Source organism: Vulpes lagopus, chromosome 1 (assembly GCF_018345385.1).
Source record: "Vulpes lagopus strain Blue_001 chromosome 1, ASM1834538v1, whole genome shotgun sequence".
In the NCBI taxonomy this organism is placed as follows: domain Eukaryota; kingdom Metazoa; phylum Chordata; class Mammalia; order Carnivora; family Canidae; genus Vulpes; species Vulpes lagopus.
The window spans coordinates 71,123,362-71,145,862 of record NC_054824.1 but is presented as its reverse complement, the minus strand read 5'-3'; the positions used below and the strand labels follow the sequence as shown (position 1 = coordinate 71,145,862).

At 37.7% G+C, this 22,501-nt stretch overlaps 1 protein-coding gene across 11 annotated transcripts in view; it reads right to left on the bottom strand.

Moving 5' to 3' along the window:
* Window positions 1-22,501, bottom strand: part of LOC121472083 (butyrophilin subfamily 1 member A1-like) — a 78,428-nt gene that overhangs the window by 7,510 nt on the left and 48,417 nt on the right. For 5 of the 11 annotated variants that reach the window (XM_041723088.1, XM_041723095.1, XM_041723079.1 and 2 more), the window contains 2 exons: window positions 3,317-3,337; window positions 2,989-3,009 (listed from right to left, as the gene is read on the bottom strand). In XM_041723088.1, coding sequence (XP_041579022.1) covers window positions 2,989-3,009; window positions 3,317-3,337 — 42 coding nt within the window. Of the gene's footprint in view, window positions 1-579; window positions 3,010-3,151; window positions 3,173-3,316; window positions 3,338-22,501 lie in introns of those variants that run through there. The other 6 variants (XR_005982777.1, XM_041723121.1, XM_041723148.1 and 3 more) reach the window with 3 other exon arrangements.

The window sequence follows — 22,501 nt, the reverse complement described above, 5'->3', positions numbered from 1 at the left end:
TTCATAATTAAGATGTTACTTTGAAATATTCTTAAGACATTTAGTCCTTCTGCCAATATTTGTTTATTTTTATTATTTATTTTAATGTTTCAAGTTTTTATTTAAATTCCAACTAATTAACATATAGTCCAATATTAGTTTCAGGAATAGAATTTAGTGATTCGTCACTTACATATAACACTTAGTGCTCATCACAACAAATACACTACTTAAAACCCATCACCCATTTAGCCCAATGCCATGTCGACCTCCTCTCAAGCAACCCCCATTTTTCCCTTAAGAGTCCCTTTTATGGGGATCCCTGGGTGGCGCAGCGGTTTGGCGCCTGCCTTTGGCTCAGGGCGCGATCCTGGGGACCCGGGATCCAATCCCATGTCGGGTTCCCAGTGCATGGAGCCTGCTTCTCCCTCTGCCTATGTCTCTGCCTCTCTCTCTCACTGTGTGCCTATCATAAATTAAAAAAAAAAAAAAAAAAGAGTCCCTTTTATGGTTTGCCTCTCTTCTTTGTTTTCATTTCCTTATGTTCATCTGCTTTCTTTCTTAGATTCCACATATCAGTGAAATCAGGTACATTTTTTATTCATTCATCAATTGATGGATGCTTGGGCTTTTTCCATAATTTGGCTCTTGATGATAATGTGCTATAAAACATTGGGGTACATGTGCCCCTTAAAATCAGTATTTTTGTATCCGTTGGGTAAATAACTACTAGTGTAATTACTAGGTCACAGCATAGTTCTATTTTTAACTTTTTGAGGAACACCCATCTAGACTGTCTGCAACAGTTTTTATTCCCATCAACAGCATAAGAGAGTTCTCTTTTCCCTGCATTCTTGTGAAATTTGATATTTCCTGTATTGTTAATTATAGACATTCTGACAGTGTGAGGTGGTATCTCACCATAGTTTTGATTTGTATTTCCCTGATGATAATTAATGTTTAGCATCTTTTCACTTGTCTTTTTGCCATGTGTCACCTGCATATTGGCAGAGGAATAGTATACATCAAGGAGAGGGGTGGTAATGGAGGGCATATAGATTAAAATGCAGGAAATGTTACAGACACCCAAGAAACCCGTCATTTTGAAGGAGATCAAAAGTAATGGAATATCAAAAATTAATATTTTTCCTTGTAGTCATAGTGAAAAAACAAAAGTACAAATGGAAAGATCAATGTAAAAATGGTGGGAGATAACCAAAAAGAAAATTTGAATTGGCTGAAAAATTTATTTTAAATTAACCCTATAAGATTTCAGGTGAACACTCACAGAGGCATACAACAGGGGTGCAGAGATCACTGCTTTCTAGAGATATTCACTGGTAAATAAAGGATAGGAGAATAGAGTTAATTTAATGAATTGACAAAAATTTTAGGAGTTTAGTTCTGGTTGTTTAATTTATAAAAATATTCTTCTTCCTTTTCATAGTGTTTAGGTTCCTATTTATCCAGTTTGTTAGCTTTAGAGTGGCCATTAGCTGCTTTAAATATATTTGTCAAATCTCAGTATTGCAGTAGCTACATCATATAAAGTTCCCACAAGTACTGTACAAGGGGATACTGAAATATTGCTCACATAAATAATGTGAGGTCATGTTTTGGGGTGCCTCTATTCACATTTTTGTCCACTGATTAATTCACAGTCTTATTTTATTTGAATATGTTAACTCATGGCTGAATGAAGATCATCTTAACTAAATAACATGGTTGCAAAATCCAGGAAGCCAAATGAACAGGGTTCTCAGAAAGATTCTGTTTCTCACCAGAGTTATACTATGCCTTCCTCCTATGTGAGAGAAACCATATAGACACATAAATATGAGAAATGTTTTCTAAACATTAGAAATGAGATATGATTAAAGCCCTACATCTGCTAATGATTGTTTTTGCAAAATGGCCAAGTCATGTCCATTCCCTATTTAAGGAATCACATGAAATCCATTCCATTGAATAAATCTCATTGAATACCATGTGATATGTAGGGACATGAAGATTTAAATAATTCTTGTGGTGAGATACTGAAATTGGTATAGAAATATCTTAGAACATAACCTTAGACTTCAGAGATATAGTATCAATGAGATTAATTGAATGAAAAATGCTTGTATGGGGCACATGGGCAGCTCAGTCAATTAAGCATCCAGTTCTTGATTTTGGAGGTCATGATATTAGGGTCCTGGGATTGAGCCCCACATCAGAATCCACACTCAGTGTGGGGTCTGCTTGAGGATTCTCTCTCTCGCTCTTCCTCTGCCCCTCTCTCCTTTCTCTCTGATAAATAATTTTTTAAAATGTATGTATAAAGATCCCCAAAAACAATTTATTGAATTACTAATTGAACAGATAAAAGTGCAAGTGAAAGAAGAGTAATAAGTATGGTTGAGTGAGAAAATAACCAGTTATAGTCATGTAAAAATATTTATATAGGTCTGATCACTTGATAATATGGTCAAGGGGAGTTCAATAGCAAGTCTCAAGGTTATACATGAATACAGTATGTTCAGAGTGTTTAAAAGGCCAATGGAAGAAAAAAAACTTAACTCAGAAACTTTGGAATCTGATCCTTTCAGATTTAGGATATTTTCATATTCACTGTACAGGGCACCCCAATTCAAAGAACATGTGGGAAAATCAAAGTGAAATGGTGTTTTCTAGAATATATCTTGCTTGAAAACAAGCACATTCTTCCTAACCTAGTCCTTTGCATCTCACAAACCTTAAAATGAAATTATAATAAGTATCTGGAAGATAGAAGATGAAGAATATATGGCAAATAAAGGAAAGGAAAGGAAAATGGTGGAGAGAGAGAATGAATAGGGACATTAATATTGGAGAATTTCAGGAAGCAAAAATAAAGTGGATAGAATAATTAAAAATTCAAGAAAATAAAGACCAAAGATGGGGTGGGTAATGAGTTAAAGAATTAGAAAATGCCAAGAAAAAAATCATTTCTATACATTACCAAAAGAATGTGAGTCTGAAAAAATTTACCAATTTTTCCATGAAGTTCTTCTGAAAGAGAAATGGAGAAAACTTTTAAATGTAAAGGCAAATAAACATGGAAAAGTCAGATAATTGGAAAACTGCCAATGCAGTGCAACAATCATTGCAATAAAATGGACCACCAAAGGAATAAGAGTCTGAAAATAATTACCAATTTCTTCCAGAAGTGCTCCTGAAAAATAAAATGGAGAAAATTTTGTAAATTTGAAAGAGAATAAATATGGAAAAGTCAGATGATTGGAAAACTGCCAATGCAGTGCAACAATCATTGCAATAAAATGGACCACCAAAGGAATATGAGTCTGAAAATAATTACCAATTTCTTCCAGAAGTGCTCCTGAAAAATAAAATGGAGAAAATTTTGTAAATGTGAAGGGGAATAAATATGGAAAAGTAAGATGAGTTGAAAATTGCCAATGAAATGTAAATTTTTAGGATGAACATAATGAGAAAAAAGTAAACAAAAAGCACACAAAAAACCTGAAAAATTTGCAAGAGAGCACATGCTTATCCTCATAAAGGAGGAAAATGAGTGAATTTTCTGAAATAACTAAGCACTATGCAAATGTTGAAGTGTTAGATCACCTAGAATATTATCCCACATTTATGTCCTTATAGATGGCTTTAGGTTTTTAGGGAATTCAAGGTTTGGACCAAAATATATATATATATAAAGTATTTATTTATTTATTTATGATAGACATAGAGAGAGAGAGGCAGAGACACAGGAGGAAGGAGAAGCAGGCTCCAATGCCGGGAGCCCGATGTGGGACTCGATCCTGGGTCTCCAGGATCGCGCCCTGGGCCAAAGGCAGGCGCTAAACCGCTGAGCCACCCAGGATCCCCCCAAAATATATATTTAATAAAATAAGATAATTTTATAAAATATTTTACTAGTAGTGGTCTTTTAAAATTAATTTTCTAATTTTGCCAATTACTTTGGCAAGTATACATAAACAAGTTGTCATTAAGTGAAAACAAAACTTGTATAAATAGTAATCAACCTATAAATCCTGGAAAAGTCTTTTTTGTGGATGTTAAAATCATCGAGAAATGAATGGCTGTAATGTGTGGACACAGATTTTTCTGTAAGTCTTATGGTTTCTAATTCTTTGAGTTTAACAAGTGTGCTATAATTGTCAATATATAGAACTTTTAAAACAAGCTTTGGTAAACACTGAATTTTTAGTGTTGAACTCAGAAGAAATTGAAAGAATTGAGTGACATTGCTTTGCTCTAGCCCATTTTCTCCCCCTTTCTAACTAACATATATTGCTAAGCACCAATTGCTTAGCACCTGTATCTCTTATAAGCAAAGGAGAAATAAGTGGACTAAAACTGATGCTGAAATTGATTTGAGGGAAATAAAATATGTGTTAATTGTAATATAAGAATTCTATAAATATCCTGAGTGCTATAGAAATACCTTCATGTATTTTTAAGTTGAGCATAGTGTATATAAAATAAAATAAAATAAAATAAAACAGTGAGTGTTGAGAAAAGCTCTCTCGTGTACATAATCCTTCAACCTCTACTGTTTTTGGTGTTAATTCCTCTGCCTGACTCTTTTCCCATCTTTCTTGCATTGTTTGGATCTTCACTTCACCTATAAATCCTTATCTCTATCTCCCAGTTTTAGATATTCTTAAATTATATACCTTCTGGTCTAATTTTCCTCATAAGAAAAATAGGGTTGTTATCACCTCTATCCATTGGTGGAAAGAAAATCTAACTATTTCTAAACTAAATAACTTAAAAGGAAGGAAAATAAAGCATTACGTGATGAGAATTCAGTTCAAAACTAATGACCTCACCTTACGTTGGGGTGATATATATCTGACAAACAAAAGTACTGTCATTTACACATGCATTATTAATAAAATTTACCTAGCAGAAGTGATTTACCTACATAAATCAAAGGGTAAAAACATGTGGAAGTAATAATGAGGGAAGTTGAAGTATAAAACAAGACTGCGAACTTTAGCTGGAAAGATAAAATAATGAGGGAAGATCGAGAAAAATATGTGTATCTTGGAGTTGATCAAGATGATGATGGAGAGTTGAAGACAAATGTACAAGAATCAGATAAAACAAAGACATACACAGAATAATAAGTTAATTAAATTTGCTTTTTACCTACTTATCTAAAAACAGAAGATGAACCAATTCATGCAAAAAGAAAGACTAATATTAGGAAGGGAGGAGGGAAAAACTTGAAACACTTCTATGGTTTCCTTCTGGTGCAAACTGACTGACATTTTTGAGAACTGGAAACATTAAGCTCTAAAGGCATTTTTGCCAACAATAGGTAATTTTGGTTTATCATTCTCACTCCTGTAAAAAGTACATTTAGCACTTATTTTAAGAAAATTTGACCCAGGGATCCCTGGGTGGTTCAGCAGTTTAGCGCCTGCCTTCAGCCCAGGGCGTGATCCTGGAGTCCTGGGATCCAATCCCACATTGGGTTCCCAGTATGGAGCCTGCTTCTCCCTCTGCTTCTTTCTCTCTTTGATTTTTGTAGGTAAATCACTTCTGTGAGGTAAATTCTTTTAGTAATGCATGTGTGAATGATAGTATTTTTGTTTGGCAGATATATATTACCCCAATGTAAGGTTAGGCCATTAGTTTTGAACTCTCATGAATAAATAAATAAAATCCTAAAAAAAAAAAAAAAAAAAGGAAAGAAGACCCAGTGAAATGGTACATAGGACTTCTTCTGGGATAGCCAGTGCCAAATTATTCATTTTGCATTGGCCTTCTACCATTTTGAATATAAAGCACAACATATATACGTGAGATAGGTTTTCCAAAAGTGTTAAGTAAGCATGCAATAATGACACTTAGCCACCAATAATTGTATCTTTAGGATTACTCATAACATCTTTGCTATATAAATTCAGGTGATATCTTACATTCTAATCCTTGTGAAAACATAAATAAAATGGGAAAAAACATATAGGTAAGAAGAGATATTAAACTCTATGACTATTTTAGGGTCTTATTAGAGAATTTGGTAGGAACATTGGATAGTAGATTCTCATGTCACTCACATTAAAAAAAAAATCAGATTTAGAAATATCAATGAAATTTCCTTGAGAAAAAAAACTCCTGTACAAAGATTCAAAAGGATGGCGCTTGCAGAATTAATCCCTGGGTGAATTAAAATGTAAAGAAAAAGTGTAATTATAATGGCTGGAAAGAAAAAAAAACAGGCAAAATTATCTAAAAGTACTTAGACACATGAGAACACTTGACTAATGATTAATGGCAATGAAAGAGTGAGCCTCAGTCTCACACTTGACAGTGAATAACGTCAGAATTTACAGATGTTTGAAAGGAAAAGGGATCAACGATTTAACTCAGTAACTTTGGAGTGCTCTTCCATCTCTTAAAGATGGAGGTAGTATCATTTGTATAGTAATGAGTACCCCTCTCTGGAATACATGATAAGGGACTTAAGTAAAGTATTGTCAATAAATGTAATTGAACGAAAACCATGTGGTTGTTGGATAAATTCCTTTATTTCACCAACTTCATAATTTTTACACACTGACAAGGCATAGAATGAAAAAAAAGAGAGATATAGGAAAAGATGGAAACGACAGGAAAACAGAAGCGAAGGAAACCTAATATGGGAAAAGTGCAGAAACCAAACAATGGGGAGGGAAAGCAGACATTCAGGAGAAGGGGAAGCCAAGGGATGGCACGCAAGTGAAAAGGCAAGAAATGCCAGTGATGAGAGGCATCATAGTGCAGTACTAAAGGGTTGTCAGAATATTAACCATTACTTTTCTCAAGTTCTGAAAAACAAAACAAAAAATTAATGTGTTATTAACATAAATATCAAAGTAAACATAAATGAAAATTAAAATTTGTTAAAAATTAAGAATGTAAAGTAAAAACTAACAGGATGCTGCACACAGGCACACAAGCACACAGACACACAGTCATCTCAGTGCTAGCAGGAGAACTCATTTTGACTTACATAATGTTCTCCAGAAACTAAAAAAAGGTGGAGGAAAGAGTGGTGATTTTACTGAATTATACAGTTAATGAGGAATATTATTTCTAGTGGTTGCATTTTGTGGATATCTTTTTATAATGTTATTATTCTTTCTTACTCTAACATGTTCTTTAACTCTTTCTATATATACCTTTCTGTATTTGTAGATAACACATGCACACACATATATATACACATATGTTCTTTCTCTATATATGTGTATCCATACAAATGTAATCTCACCAATTACATGTTTATTCATATGAACACATGTACATATATACACATATATGTACATATATATATATATATATATATATATACAGCTACATAGCAACAAGTAGTACTCTTTTGTCAACTCTAGGTATATGATTTTGTAATTCATCGCAAGAAATTAGAAAGAAGGGACACCTGGGTGACTACAGTTGGTTAAGCGTCTGCCTCAGGCTCAGGTCAGGATCCCAGGGTTCTGGGATCAATCCCTGTGTCAGGTGCTCTGCTCAACAGGGACCTTGCTTCTCCTTCTCCTCCCCACTTGTGGGCTTTCTAGCTATTTCTGACTCTATCTCAAATCAATCAATCTTTAAAAAAATAAATTAGAAAGTGAATAATTCCAATGAATGCATACAAATCTTTTTTCAGCTCTGGTCACTTTCACTTTTTTACTTCAGAAAATATTGTAAGAGTATCCAATTGAATTATCAGTTAATCCTCACAAATAATTATTTGATAAAAATAATCACTAAAGAAGTTTGAGTATTTAACCAGAAAAAATGTTAAAGGTAAATGGTATTGTCATAATTTTATTCTTCCTTCCTCCCTCACTTCATCCTTCTGTTCCTCCCTTTCTACTTTCTTTTCAATTACTTATTCTCAATTATTTCTGTGTCTCCAAGCTTTACTTTCCCCATGTCATGATGGTGATCATTATCATATTGAAGTAAACTAATGAAAAGAGAAAATAAGAGAGAAAATTGATAGGAAAGGAATGAGAGTGAAGAAAGAAAAAGAAGGGAGAAAATTAATTGAAGAAGCAGAAATAGGGCAGCCCAGGTGGCTCAGAGGTTTAGCACCTGCCTTCAGCCCAGGGTGTGATCCTGGAGACCCGGGAGACCCGGGATTGAGTCCCATGTCAGGCTCCCTGCATGGAGCATGCTTCTCCCTCTGCCTGTGTCTCTGCCTCTCTCGCTCTCTTTCTCTCTCTCTGTGTGTGTGTGTGTCATGAATAAATAAAGTAAATCTTTTTTAAAAAAGCAGAAATATTTGTAAAACAGCAGTGTTATTTTCACTTTGGAAGAAACCATCCACATTACGGAGATTTAAAAAAATCTAAGGAGAAATAAACAAGAATGATGCGGATGTCAGTGCTCTCTTTAATCAATGGATACATCATCTAGATGTAAAATCAACAAAGAAACATTGGGCTTGAGCTACACTTTATATCAAACGGACTTAAGAGACATATATAGATCATCCCATTCAATAGTACCAAATGCACATCCTTCTCCAGTGCACAAGAGACATTCTTCAGGATAGATCATATGTTAGGTTATAAAACAAGTCTTGACAAATTTATGAAAATTGATAGCATATCAAGTATATTTTTTATCACAATGATATGAAACTACAGATCAATAACTGGAGGAAAGTTAACAAATTCACAAATACAAAGAGATTAGGCAACATGTCCTGAAAACTCAATTGGTCAAAGAGGACTAAAGAAAAATCACAGAATTTCTTGAGATATTCTCAAAAATGCTGAGAAAAGGGAATCACAGCATATGGAAACATAAGGGAAATAGCAAAAGCCAGTCCTAAGAGGAAAATTTATAGTGATCAGTGCCTACATTAAGAAAGAAGAAAGATCTTAAATAAACAACTTAACTTGAAACTTCAAGGAAATGCAATAATAAACTAAACCCAAAGTTAGTAAAGGAAGGAAATAATAAAAAATCATACCAGATATAAATGTAATTAAAGCAAGAAAAACAACAGAAAATATCAATGAAACTAAGAGCTGGTTTTTTTGAAAGATAAGCTAAATTGACAAATGTTACACTATCTTAAAAAATGGGATACTTAAATGAATAAAATTGTAAATGAAAGAGAAGACTTTACAACTGATACAACAGAAATGCAAAAGATCATGAGATCACTATGAAAAACAAATTGGATAACTTAGAAGAAATGAATAAATTCCTACAAACATACAGATGAAGACTGAAAAATGAAGAAATAGAAAGTCTGAACTGACCAATAATGAGTAAAGAGATTGTATCACTATTCAAAGCCCTCTCATAAAGAACAGCCCAAGACCTAATAATTTTACGGATGAACTCTACCAAATGTTAAGCTAAAAATTAATGTCAATCCTTCTCAACTCCTCTAAAAAATTGAGGAAGCAGGGACAATTGCAATCTTATTTTTCAAAGCCAGCATTATCTTCATATAAAGGCAGAAAAGGACAGTATAAGAAAATTCTAGGTCAATATCCCTGATGAACATAAATAGAAAAATCCTCAACAAAATACTAGCAAACTGAATTCAACAGCATATAATAAAAGTCAGAAACCATGATCAAATGGGTTTTACCCTGAGATGAAGGGAGATCAGCATATGCAACTCAATAAGCATAATATACCACGTTAACAAAAATAAGTATAAAAATCATGTAATCATCTCAATAGATGCAAAGAAAAATACATGACAAAATCCAACACCTCTTCATGATAAAAACTCTCAACAAGTTAGGTACATAAAAATGTACCTCGGTTTTATAAGGGCCATAAATGAGAAACACACAGCTAAACTCATACTCACAGGTGAAAAGCTAAGAGCTTTTCCTATGAGATCAGGAACAAGAGAAGGATGCCTTTAGTCACCACTTCTTTTGAATATAATACGGGAAGTCCCAGCTAGGCAAGAAAAAAAAGTCATCAAAACCTGAAAGGAAAAAATAAAATATTCTGTTTGCAGATGGCTTGATATGATATATAGAAAAACTCAAAGACCAACTAAAAACGTTTAGAACTAGTAAATTCAATAAATTTGCAGGATATAAAGTAAACATATAAAAATCTGTCGTGTTTCTATACACTAACAGTGAACTATTTAAATAAGAAATTAAGAAAGTTAATCTCTTTACAGTAGTATCAAAAAGAATAAAATATCTAAGAGTAAATTTCACTAAGGAAGTTATAGATGTTCTACTGAAAACTATAGAAATTGTTGAAAAGATTTAAGTAGACACAAATGAGAAAATATCATACGTGCATGGATTGAAAAATTTAATATTATTAAAATGTACATATTACTTAAAGCAATCTACGGATATGATGCAATCCCTATCAAAATTCCAATTTCTTTTCTATTTCTATGAAAAAATCCTAAAATTCATATGGAACAACAAAAAAACTGAATAGCTAAAGATATGTTGAGCAAAACCAAAAATAAAAACAAAACAAACAGAAAACCTAACAAGAGGCATCACACAACATGAGTACAAAATATACTGCAAAAGTATAGTAATGAGCGGCCTGCTTTCCCGCCACAGTGGCCGCAGCCCAGGAGCAGCTGGATCCTGCGCGGTGGCGAGGACGCTGGCGGCGCCTGGGAGAGGAGTGGAAGATAGCTTTCAAATCATCCTGAAAACCTATGAATTCGGCCTGAGATTTAAAGAGAGAACAGCTGGAATGCTACAGTGAGAAGAGTTCACGCTTCTATCAAGGAGGGAAGACAGAAAAAAATAAAGAAATAAAAAAGCATCCAAGGGGGAGGGGCCCCGCGAGGAGCAGGGCTAAGGCCGGCGGTGAGAGCCTCCAGGACAGGAGAGCCCCGGGAGGGAAAGGCGCTGGGGCTCCCAGGAGGGCGGGGATGCCCTCAGGCTCCCAGGGGCACTAACAGAGCACCTGCGCCCCAGGCGAGAGCGCGCCACACCCCAGGGCTGAGCTCCCTAATCCGCTGGAGCGGGATTCCAGGGGCGCCAGCGCCGGTCCGGGAGCGCAGGGCACCGGGGAACACAGCCCAAGATCTAGCGCTGCCCCCGGGACAGGCGGAGGCCGAGAGGACACAAGGCAGCAAGGACGCTCCTGCTGCAGGGGGCTGGAGCTGTGCAGATCACCCCCCCCCCCCCCGAGCATCCAGGCCCCTGCGGACTGGGAGCTGTGGTAGTTACTAAGGGAGCTGACTCCAGAGTTGGAGAGCTGGCCGCCCACACTGTTGTTCCTCCTGGTGTCACCTTGTACCTGGGACTGAGCAGGGGCCTCATAGGGATAAAGAGCTCCAACTGAGCCGTGCACTTGGCAGGGGGCTGGGAAGCTCCCCCAGGTGCACAACCTGAGAATCTGCACAGCAGGCCCCTCCCCCAGAAGAGCAGCTGGAAGGACAGGGGAGAAGCAAGTTATTGACCAAGCAGCACTGGAAAGTTCCAGGGGAAGTCGAGGGATTTACACTATATAGAATCAGAGGATACTCCCCCTTGTTTTTTGCTTTCTGTTTGCCCCCCCCCAACCCCCTTTTATTTTCTTTCTCTCTTTTTCTCCTTTTTCCAGTACAACTTGTTTTTGGCCACTCTGCCCTGAGCAAAATGACTAGAAGGAAAAACTCACCACAAAAGAAAGAATCAGAAACCGTCCTCTCTCCCACAGAGTTACACAGTTTGGATTACAATTCAATGTCAGAAAGCCAATTCAGAAGCACAATTATAAAGCTACTGGTGGCTCTAGAAAAAAGCATAAAGGATTCAAGAGACTTCATGACTGCAGAATTTAGATCTAATAAGGCTGAAATCAAAAATCAATTAAATGAGATGCAATCCAAACTGGAGGTCCTAACGACAAGAGTTAACGAGGTAGAAGAACCGTGAGTGGCAGAATACAAGTTGATGGCAAGGAAGGAAGCTGAGGAAAAAAGAGAAAAAGATCATGAGGATAGGTTAAGGGAAATAAATGACAGCCTCAGGAGGAAAAATCCACATTTAATTGGGGTTCCAGAGGGTGCTGAAAGAGACAGAGGTCCAGAAACTGTATTTGAACAAATCATAGCTGAGAACTTCCCTAACTTGGGAAGGGAAACAGGGATTCAGATCCAGGAGATAGAGAGATCGCCCCTAAAATCAATAAAAACCGTTCAACACTTCGACATATATTTTTTAATTTTTTTTATTGGAGTTCAATTTGACAACATACAACATAACACCCAGTGCTCATCACACCAAGTGCCCATCACCCAGTAACACCTCGACATTTAATAGTGAAACTTGCAAATTCCAAAGATAAAGAAAAGATCCTTAAAGCAGGAAGAGACAAGAGATCCCTAACCTTTATGGGGAGAAGTATTAGATTAACAGCAGACCTCTCCACAGAGACCTGGCAGGCCAGAAAGGGCTGGCAGGATATATTCAGGGTCCTAAATGAGAAGAACCTGCAGCCAATAATACTTTATCCAGCAAGGCTATCATTCAGAATAGAAGGAGAGATAAACAGCTTCCAAGATAGGCAGAAACTGAAAGAATATGTGACCACCAAACCAGCTCTGCAAGAAATATTAAGGGGGACTCTTTAAAAGAAAGAGGAAGTCCAAGGAAGCAATCCACAAAAACAGGGACTGAATAAGTATCATGATGACAATAAATTCATATCTTTCAATAGTTACTCTGAATGTGAATGGGCTTAATGACTCCATCAAAAGACGCAGGGTTTCAGACTGGATAAAAAAACAGGACCCATCTATTTGCTGTCTACAAGAGATGCATTTTAGATGTAAGGACACCTACAGCCTGAAAATAAAAGATTGCAGAACCATTTGCCATTCAAATGGTCCTCAAAAGAAAGCAGAGGTAGCCATCCTTACTTATATCCAGATAAATTAAAGTTTATCCCAAAGACTGTAGTAAGTGATAAAGAGAGACACTATATCATACTTAAAGGATTTATCCAACAAGAGGACCTAACAATCATGAATATTTATTCCCCGAATGTGGGAGCTGCCAAGTATATCAATCAATTACTAACCAAAGTTCAGACATACTTAGATAATAATGCACTTATAGTTGCTGACTTAAACACAACACTTTCTACAATCAACAGATATTCTAAGCACAACATCCTCAAGGAAACAAGAGCTTTAAATGATACGTTGGACCAGATGGATTTCACAGATATTTACAGACCTTTACGTCGAAACTCAACTGAATACACATTCTTCTCAAGTGCACATGGAACTTTCTCCAGAATAGACCACATACTGGGTCATAAATCAGGTCTTAACTGAAACCAAAATATTGGGATCATTCCCTGCATATTTTCAGACCATAATGCTTTGAAACTAGAACTAAACCACAAGAAGAAGTTTGGAAGGATTTCAAACACGTGGAGGTTAAGGACCATCCTGCTAAAAGATGAAAGGGTCAACGAGGAAATTAAGGAAGAATTAAAAAGATTCATGGAAACTAATGAGAATGAAGATACAACCATTCAAAATTGTTGGGATACAACAAAAGCAGTCCTGAGGGGAAAATACATCGCAATACAAGCATCCATCCAAAAACTGGAAACTCAAATACAAATAAATACAACCTTGCACTTAAAGGAGCTAGAGAAAAAACAGCAAATAGATCCTACACCCAGCAGAAAAAGAGAGTTAATAAAGATTCTAGTAGAACTCAACAAAATCGAGACCAGAAGAACTGTGGAACAGATAAACAAAACCAGGAGTTGGTTCTTTGAAAGAATTAATAAGATAGATAAACCATTAGCCAGCCTTAATAAAAAGAAGAGAGAGAAGACTCAAATTAATAAAATTATGAATGAGAAAGGAGAGATCACCACCAATACCAAGGAAATACAAACGATTTTAAAAGCTTATTATGAGCAGCTATATGCCAATAAATTAGGCAATCTAGAAGAAATGGATGCATTTCTGGAAAACCACAAACTACCAAAACTGAAACAGGAAGAAATAGAAAACCTGCACAGGTTGATAACCAGGGAGGAAATTGAAGCAGTCATCAAAAACCTCCCAAGACACCAAAGGCCTGATGGTTTCCCAGGGGAATTCTATCAAACGTTTAAAGAAGAAACCATACCTATTCTACTAAAGCTGTTTGGAAAGATAGAAAGAGATGGAGTACTTCCAAACTCGTTTTATGAGGCCAGCATCACCTTAATTCCAAAACCAGACAAAGACCCCACCAAAAAGGAGAATTATAGACCAATATCCCTGATGAACACAGATGCAAAAATTCTCAACAAAATACTAGCTAATAGAATCTTACAGTACATTAAGAAGATTATTCACCATGACCAAGTGGGATTTATCCCCGGGATACAGGGCTGGTTCAACACTCGTAAAGCCAACAATGTGTTTGATCATATCACCAAGAGAAAAAACAAGAACCATAGGATCCTCTCCATAGATGCAAAGAAAGCACTTGACAAAATACAGCATCCATTCCTGAGCAACACTCTTCAGACTGTAGGGATAGAGGGAACATTCCTCAGCGTCTTAAAAGCCATCTACGAAAAGCCCACAGCAAATATCATTCTCAACGGGGAAACACTGGGAGCCTTTCCCCTAAGATCAGGAATAAGATACGGATGTTCACTCTCACCACTCCTATTCAACATAGTACTAGAAGTCCTAGCCTCGGCAATCAGGCAACAAAAAGCAATAAAAGGCATTCATATTGGCAAAAGGAAGCCAAACTCTCCCTCTTCACAGATGACATGATATTGTACATAGAAAACCCAAAAGCCTCCACCCCAGATTGCTAGAACTCATAGAGCAATTCGGCAGTGTGGCAGGATACAAAATCAGTGCCCAGAAATCAGTGGCATTTCTATACACTAACAATGATACTGAAGAAAGAGAAATTAAGGAGTCAATCCCATTTACAATTGCACCCAAATGCATAAGATACTTAGGAATAAACCTAACCAAAGAGCTTAAGTATCTATACCCTGAAAACTACAGAACACTTCTGAAAGAAATTGAGGAAGACACAAAGAGATGGAAAAATATTCCATGCTCATGCATTGGAAGAATTAATATTGTGAAAATGTCAATGTTACCCAGGGCAATTTACACATTTAATGCAATCCCTATCAAAATGCCATGGACTCTCTTCAGAGAGTTGGAACAAATCATCTTAAGATTTGTGTGGAATCAGAAAAGACCCCGAATAGCCAGGGGAATATTGACAAAGAAAACCATAGCTGGGGGCACCACAATGCCAAATTTCAGGTTGTACTACAAAGCTGTGATCAAGACATTGTGGTACTGGCACAAAAACAGACACATAGATTGATGGAACAGAATAGAGAATCCAGAAGTGGACCCTCAACTTTATGGTCAACTAATATTCGATAAAGGAGGAAAGACTATCCACTGGAAAAAGAACAGTCTCTTCAATAAATGATGCTGGGAAAATTGGACATCCACATGCAAAAGAATGAAACTAGACCACTCTCTTGCACCATACACAAAGATAAACTCAAAATGGATGAACGATCTAAATGTGAGACAAGATTCCATCAAAATCCTAGAGAAGAACACAGGCAACACCCTTTTTCAACTTGGCTACAGCAATTTCTTGCAAGATACATCCAGAAGTCAAGGGAAACAAAAACAAAAATGAACTATTGAGACTTCATCAAGATAAAAAGCTTCTGCACAGCAAAGGAAACAGTCCACAAAAAAAAGAGAATAAAAAGAAACAGTCCACAAAACTAAAAGACAACGTACAGAATGGGAGAAGATATTTGCAAATGACCTATCAGATCCAAGATCTATAAAGAGCTTACGAAACTCAACAGCAAAGAAACAAACAATCCAATCATGAAATGGGAAAAAAACATGAACAGAAATTTTACAGAGGAAGACATAGACATGGCCAACAAGCACATGATAAAATGCTCTGCATCACTTGCCATCAGGGAAATACAAATCAAAACACAATGAGATACCACCTCACACCAGTGAGAATGGCAAAAGTTAAGAAGACGGGAAACAACCAATGTTGGAGAGGATGTGGAGAAAAGGGAACCCTCTTGCACTGTTGGTGGGAATGTGAACTGGTGCAGCCACTCTGGAAAACTGTGTGGAGGTTCCTCAAAGAGTTAAAAATAAATCTGCCCTACGACCCAGAAGTTGCACTGCTGGGGATTTACCCTAAAGATACAGATGCAGTGAAATGCTGGGACACCTGAACCCCGATGTTTATAGCAGCAGTATCCACAATAGCCAAACTGTGGTGGGAGCCTCGGTGTCCATCAATAGATGAATGGATAAAGAAGATGTGGTCTATGTATACAATGGAATATTACTCAGCCATTAGAAACAACAAATACCCACCATTTGCTTCGACGTGGATGGAACTGGAGGGTATTATGCTGAGTGAAGTAAGTCAATTGGAGAAGGACAAACAGTGTATGTTCTCATTCATTTGGGGAATATAAATAATACTGAAAGGGAATATAAGGGAAGGGAGAAGAAGTGTGTGGGAAATATCAGAAAGGGAGACAGAACATAAAGACTCCTAACTCTGGGAAACGAACTAGGGGTGGTGGAAGGGGAGGAGGGTGGGGGGTGGGGATGAATGGGTGACGGGCACTGAGGGGGACACTTGATGGGATGAGCACTGGGTGTTACTCTGTATGTTGGTAAATTGAACACCAATAAAAATTAATTTACAAAAAAAAAAAAAAAAAAGAAACGACAAATACCCACCATTTGCTTCAACATGGATTGACTTGGAGGGTATTATGCTGAGTGAAATAAGTCAATCAGAAAAAGACATTTTATTTTATTTTTTATTTTATTTTTGATAGTCACAGAGAGAGAGAGAGAGAGAGGGGCAGAGACACAGGCAGAGGGAGAAGCAATCAATCAGAAAAAGACAAACATTATATGGTCTCATTCATTTGGGGAATATAAAACTTAGTGAAAGGAAATAAAGGGAAAAGAGAGAAAATGAGTGAAAATATCAGTGAGGGTGACAAAACATGTGAGACACCAAACTTGGGAAATGAACAAGGGGTAGTAGAAGGGGATGTGGGTGGGGGGTTAGAGTGATTGGGTGATGGGCACTGAGGGGGGCACTTAGGGGAATGAGCACTGGTATTATGCTATATGTTGGCAAATTGAACTCCAATAAAAAATATTTTTTAAAGTATAGTAATGAATACTGCATGGTACTAACATAAAACAGATATAGACCAATGGAACAGAATGGAAAGCCCCAAAATAAATTCCACACATTTACAATAAATTGACTTTGAAGAAAAATGTGTCAAAACATACAATGGGGAAGGATAGTTCCTTTTGTGTTGCAAAAACTCTATATCCTCATGCAGAAAATAAACTTCAACCTTTTCTTGTACCATAGAAACCAACTTGAAGTAGAATAAAGACTTAAACAGAAGACCTGAAACTGTAAAGCTACCATAAGCTACATAAATGTAGGGGAAACTCTTCTTGGCATTGGTATCAGCGACGAGTTTTTGGATATGACCTCCAAAGCACAGACAAAGTAACAAACATAGACAAGTGGCATTGTACCAACTATAAAGCTTTTTCATAGTAAAGCAAACAATCAATAGACTAAAAATTAATAATTTATCCACATTCTTACCAACAGTTGTTACCTTGTGTTGGTGGGATTATAAGCTAGTACAGCCATAAAAAAAAAGAGTATAGAAGATCCTCAAAAATTTAATTTAAGAGATAAGGAAGATGACGTAGTAGGAGGACCCTGAGCTTACCTCATCCGATGACATACCCAGGTAACATCTACATGTATGCAACTCTGAGAATGACCTGGAAACTGGCTGAACAGATCATGGAGACAAAGCCACATCCAGAAAAGTTAAAAAGGTTGAAATATCTGGCTAGGAACCAAATCCCCAGCCTGACTAACCATAAAATAAAGGAACATCAGAAGGCACAGAAAACTGAGATTAGACCTCACACTGGGTACCCATGGCCCTGGGGACCCATACTGGGAAGATGAGTCCCTATAACATCTGGCTTTGAAAACCAGCAGAGTTTAACTCTTGGAACTTTAAAAATCAGCAGGCTGAACCTTAGGAGAGCTGGAGTCCAATAGGAAACCAAGTTCCTGCCATCAAAGAGCAAGCATACTAAATAATTAACCAAGAGACATAGCATAGACACAGCAATTAGAAGGATATCTGGGATATACCTGAAGGAGATTTATTGACTAAACTTATAATGTGTCCTGCAGGGGCAGGAATCTGCAGAAGATTTCTCAGGGCACAAAAGAACCTGTGGGTATTATTTTTCCTCCTCTTTCCCCAACCTAGACAGTCAGATACTTGTGGTAGCTCCTACTAATACTCTCTCCCTTTTTAGCACCATAAGCCTCACCCTGGCATGCCATGCAGACACATATCTTCCAATGCACCCACTTTGGCAGGCATCTCTCTAAATCATCTAGTGTCCTGCCACACCACGCTGGCAGACCCAACCAGGACCACCACCACTACAAAGTAACTCTTGCCCTGGGAAGGAGAGGAAATAATCTTGAACATGAGCACACTCACAGTCCTTGAAGCCAAGCCTCTTAGCTGGACATCCAGGGAGCCATCCCTGCCCTTTGGTGTTCCTGCAATCATGGCAGAGAGGCTAAGTGCAAATAGGTAGCCTGACTGCCAGCCATACCCCCCAACATCTCACCACAGAATAAGTGAGTACTCTCAAAAGTGCAGAGATCATCTCTTACCCACTGCATCCACAAAGAGGGTCATTGTAACCAGCTGGGCTAAAGACAATAGTTGTCAACAGAAGGGTGAGTACATGCAGCCTACACAGCAAATGACCCTGGCATGCTTGATTCTGGTGATGGAGGAGGATTACTCTGCAGGGCACCATGGTAACTTCTCTACACAAGGCTACTACTCTCAAGACCTGTAGACATACCTGTCCTTCCTAATACATAGAAACAAATACGGAGAGCTAGGCAAAATGAGGAGACAGGAATATGTCCCAAAAAGAATAAGACAAACACAGTAAATGAGTTAAATAAAATGAAGATAAGCAATATGCTTGATAAAAATTCAATGTAGTGGTCATGAAGAAACTCACTGGACTTGAGAAAAGAGTGGAGGAATACAGTGAGAACATCAACAAAGATATAGAAAATATAAAAACCAGTCAGAGCTGAAGAATAAAAAAACTGCAATAAAAATACACTAGATGGAAGCAACAGCAGAGTAGAGGATGCGGAAGAACAGATCAGCAATCTGGAATACAAGGTAATAGAACAACCAAACTGAGGGAAAAAAAGGAAAAAAATGAGAAAAGTTTTGGGAACTCTATGACATCATCAAGCATATTATTTACATTATACGGATTTCAGAAGAGGAAGGGAGAAAGAAGGAGGAAGAGAAGTTGTCTAAACACATAATAGCTGAAAACTTCCCTAGTCTGGAGAAGGAAACTGACATCCAGGTCCAGGAAGCACAGAGGCCCCTGAACAAGATAAATCCAAAGATGTTCACAAAAAGACACATAATATAATGAGAATGGCAGAAAGTAATAATAAAGACAGAAGGGATCCCTGGGTGGCGCAGCGGTTTGGCGCCTGCCTTTGGCCCAGGGCGCGATCCTGGAGACCCAGGATCGAATCCCACGTCGGACTCCCAGTGCATGGAGCCTGATTCTCCCTCTGCCTGTGTCTTTGCCTCTCTCTCTGTGACTATCATTAAATAAATAAATAAATAAATAAATAAATAAATAAATAAATACAGAATTTTAAAATCAGCAAGAGAAAACCACTTCATACAAGGGAAACCCCATAGGGCTATAAGCTAATTAAAACAAAACAAAACAAAACAAAACAAAAGAACAAAAAAAAAAATCCCCCAAAACCTAACAGGCCAGGAGATAGCGGCATAATATCTTCAAACTGCTGAAAGGGAAAACAAAGAAACTCTACCTAGCGATGTTATCATTCAGAATAGGAGAGTTAAGGCAGTTCTCAGACAAACAAAATTAAGGGATTACATAACCACTAACTTACCTTACAAGAAATGTTCAAGGGAATCTTAAAGTGGAAAAGGCCATAATTAGAAGTAAAAAAATATTTTAAAAATCAAAAGTTAAAATGATGGGGGAGTAGGACTCTAAGTTTGCCTCATCCCTCAAACATAGTCATATAAATAGCAAATCATTTTGAACACCTAATAAATCAATCTGAGGACTGAGAGAACAAATTGCACATCTAGAAGTAGAAAAATGGCCACACTTTGGAAGATAGGAGCTAAGAAGAGTTGATTTGGGAGAGAAAAGAATTGCAGAAGCTTAAGGGGAAGGACTCCTGATCTGGGAGAGAGGGAAGGGAGTGAGAGAGAGAGAGAGAAAGTGAAAGCATGGTGCAGGGGATGTCATAAGAAAAATTCTTCCCCAAAACCATTGACTGGGAAAAGAGAGGGGCTACCACATGTTTTTATAAGCCATGTACCTGCAAGACTGAAGTATTTTAAGTACAGGCCATAGCCAGGATCATTCCTGGTGGGCTTAGTGATGCTCCTGTTGGGAAGGAGGGTGGAGGCCCAGAAGCAGGCAGCATAATATGAGACCTCTTGGGTCACAGGGCAAAAAAATGATTCTAATTATTGAGATGCAATTATTGGAGTGGTGGCATGGCCTCTCAGGGGACAAATTGTTGGCAGGTGCCAACATGCTGCCCTGGTCACTAGTATAAAAACAGAGATCCTGTGTGGGCAGTAAATCTAAGAGTCAGCCTTCTGCTATTCTTTACTATAGACTCTGAACCACTGTGTACTCACTGGAGTGCTTTCTGGGGCAAACCAGCACCCACCATAGTGCAGCAAGACCCTCCCCTGGGGGATTAGTACAGGTCCATGTTGCACCAGGTCCCTGAAATTTGGAGTTTTGAAACCCAGCTGCACTATTGAGATAAAGCATAAGAGTACCATGCTACCTGCTAAGTAAACTCAGGGTAGACAGGGTGAAGATGGGGATCTGAAGGAACCTAATGACACAAAGAGGGGAGCTGATCTGCCATTTGGTGAGAGATTCCTGAAGAGTGGCAAGTGTGAAGTCCCTGTTTGGGGACAGAAGACTGTGGTAATGCCATTTCCCCCCAGCCCATCAGTACTATCATCAGAACAACTTCAGTGAGCAACATAGCATCCCTAGTGGAGTCTGGGGCTGCTTACACCATGCCTTGCCCCCCTTGCACCATGCAGGTGCATCTCCCCTAGGGCAAGTCTGCCTGAGATTCAGCACAGCAAGCTCTCCCACAGAAGACCAGCACAAACCCCTCCCATGCACCAAGTCTACTGACCTTTGGCTGCTGCAATCTTCAGGAAACAGAATCTAGCCTCTTTTGACAAGCAGACCAAAAATATCCAGTTAAAACCTGCCACACAGAGGAAAATGTCCAAACGAACCCCACAGCAGGCAAGGAGAAACTCTGCAGCAGTCTGAGCTGAGGGAAACAGCAGCCAAAACACAACAGCAGAGTGCACACTCTGAAACACCTCCTGAAGCACCAGGCTCAAAACAGTGTAGGACCTCTCAATATAGCCATTACTCTCAGGAGCGGGAATATAACAGGCTTTTATAAAATCACATAAAAAAGTGACCTAGACAAAATGACAAGATGGAGGAATTCATGCCAAAAGAAAGAATAGGAAGAAATCATAGCCAGGGATTTAATCAAAATTGATATAAGATGCCTGAACCAGAATTTAAAACAACAATCATAAGGATACTATGTGGGTTTGAAAAGTATAGAAGACACTGAAGAATCCCTTACTGCACTGCAGAGATAAAAGAGCTAAAAACTAGTCAAGCCAAAATAAAAAAAAATTCTTTAACTGAGATGCAAAACTGACTAGATGCAGTAGATAGATGCAATGACAAGGATGGGTGACACAAGGGAACAAATCAGAGATATAGATGATCAAAATATGGAGAATAATGAGGCTGTAAAGAAGAGGGAAAGAAACATTGAATCATAAATGTATTCTTAGGAAACTTAGTGACACCTTAAGGTATAAGAACAGTCATATCTTATGTGTCCCAGAAGAAGAGTGGGAAAGGGGGCCAGTATTTAATTTGAGAAGATTATAACTGAAAACTTCTCTAATCTGGGGAAGGAAATAGACATTAAATCTGAAAGACAGAGAACTCCCATCAAATTCAACAAATGCTGGCCTATACCAAGTCATATAGATAAAATTCCACACATACAAGAAAACAATCCTGAAAAAAGCAAGGAGGAAAAAGCTTTTAACCCACAGCAGGAGATAAATCATGTTTGCAGCAGGTCTGTCCACAGAAACTTGACAGGCCAAAAGAAAGTAGCATAATATATTCAACGTGAAGAATGGGAAAAATAAGCAACAAAGAATTCTTTATCCAGCAAGGCTGTCATTCATAATAAAAGGAGAGATAAAGAGTTTCCCAGACAAGCACAAACTAAAGAAGTTCTTGACCATGAAGCAGCCT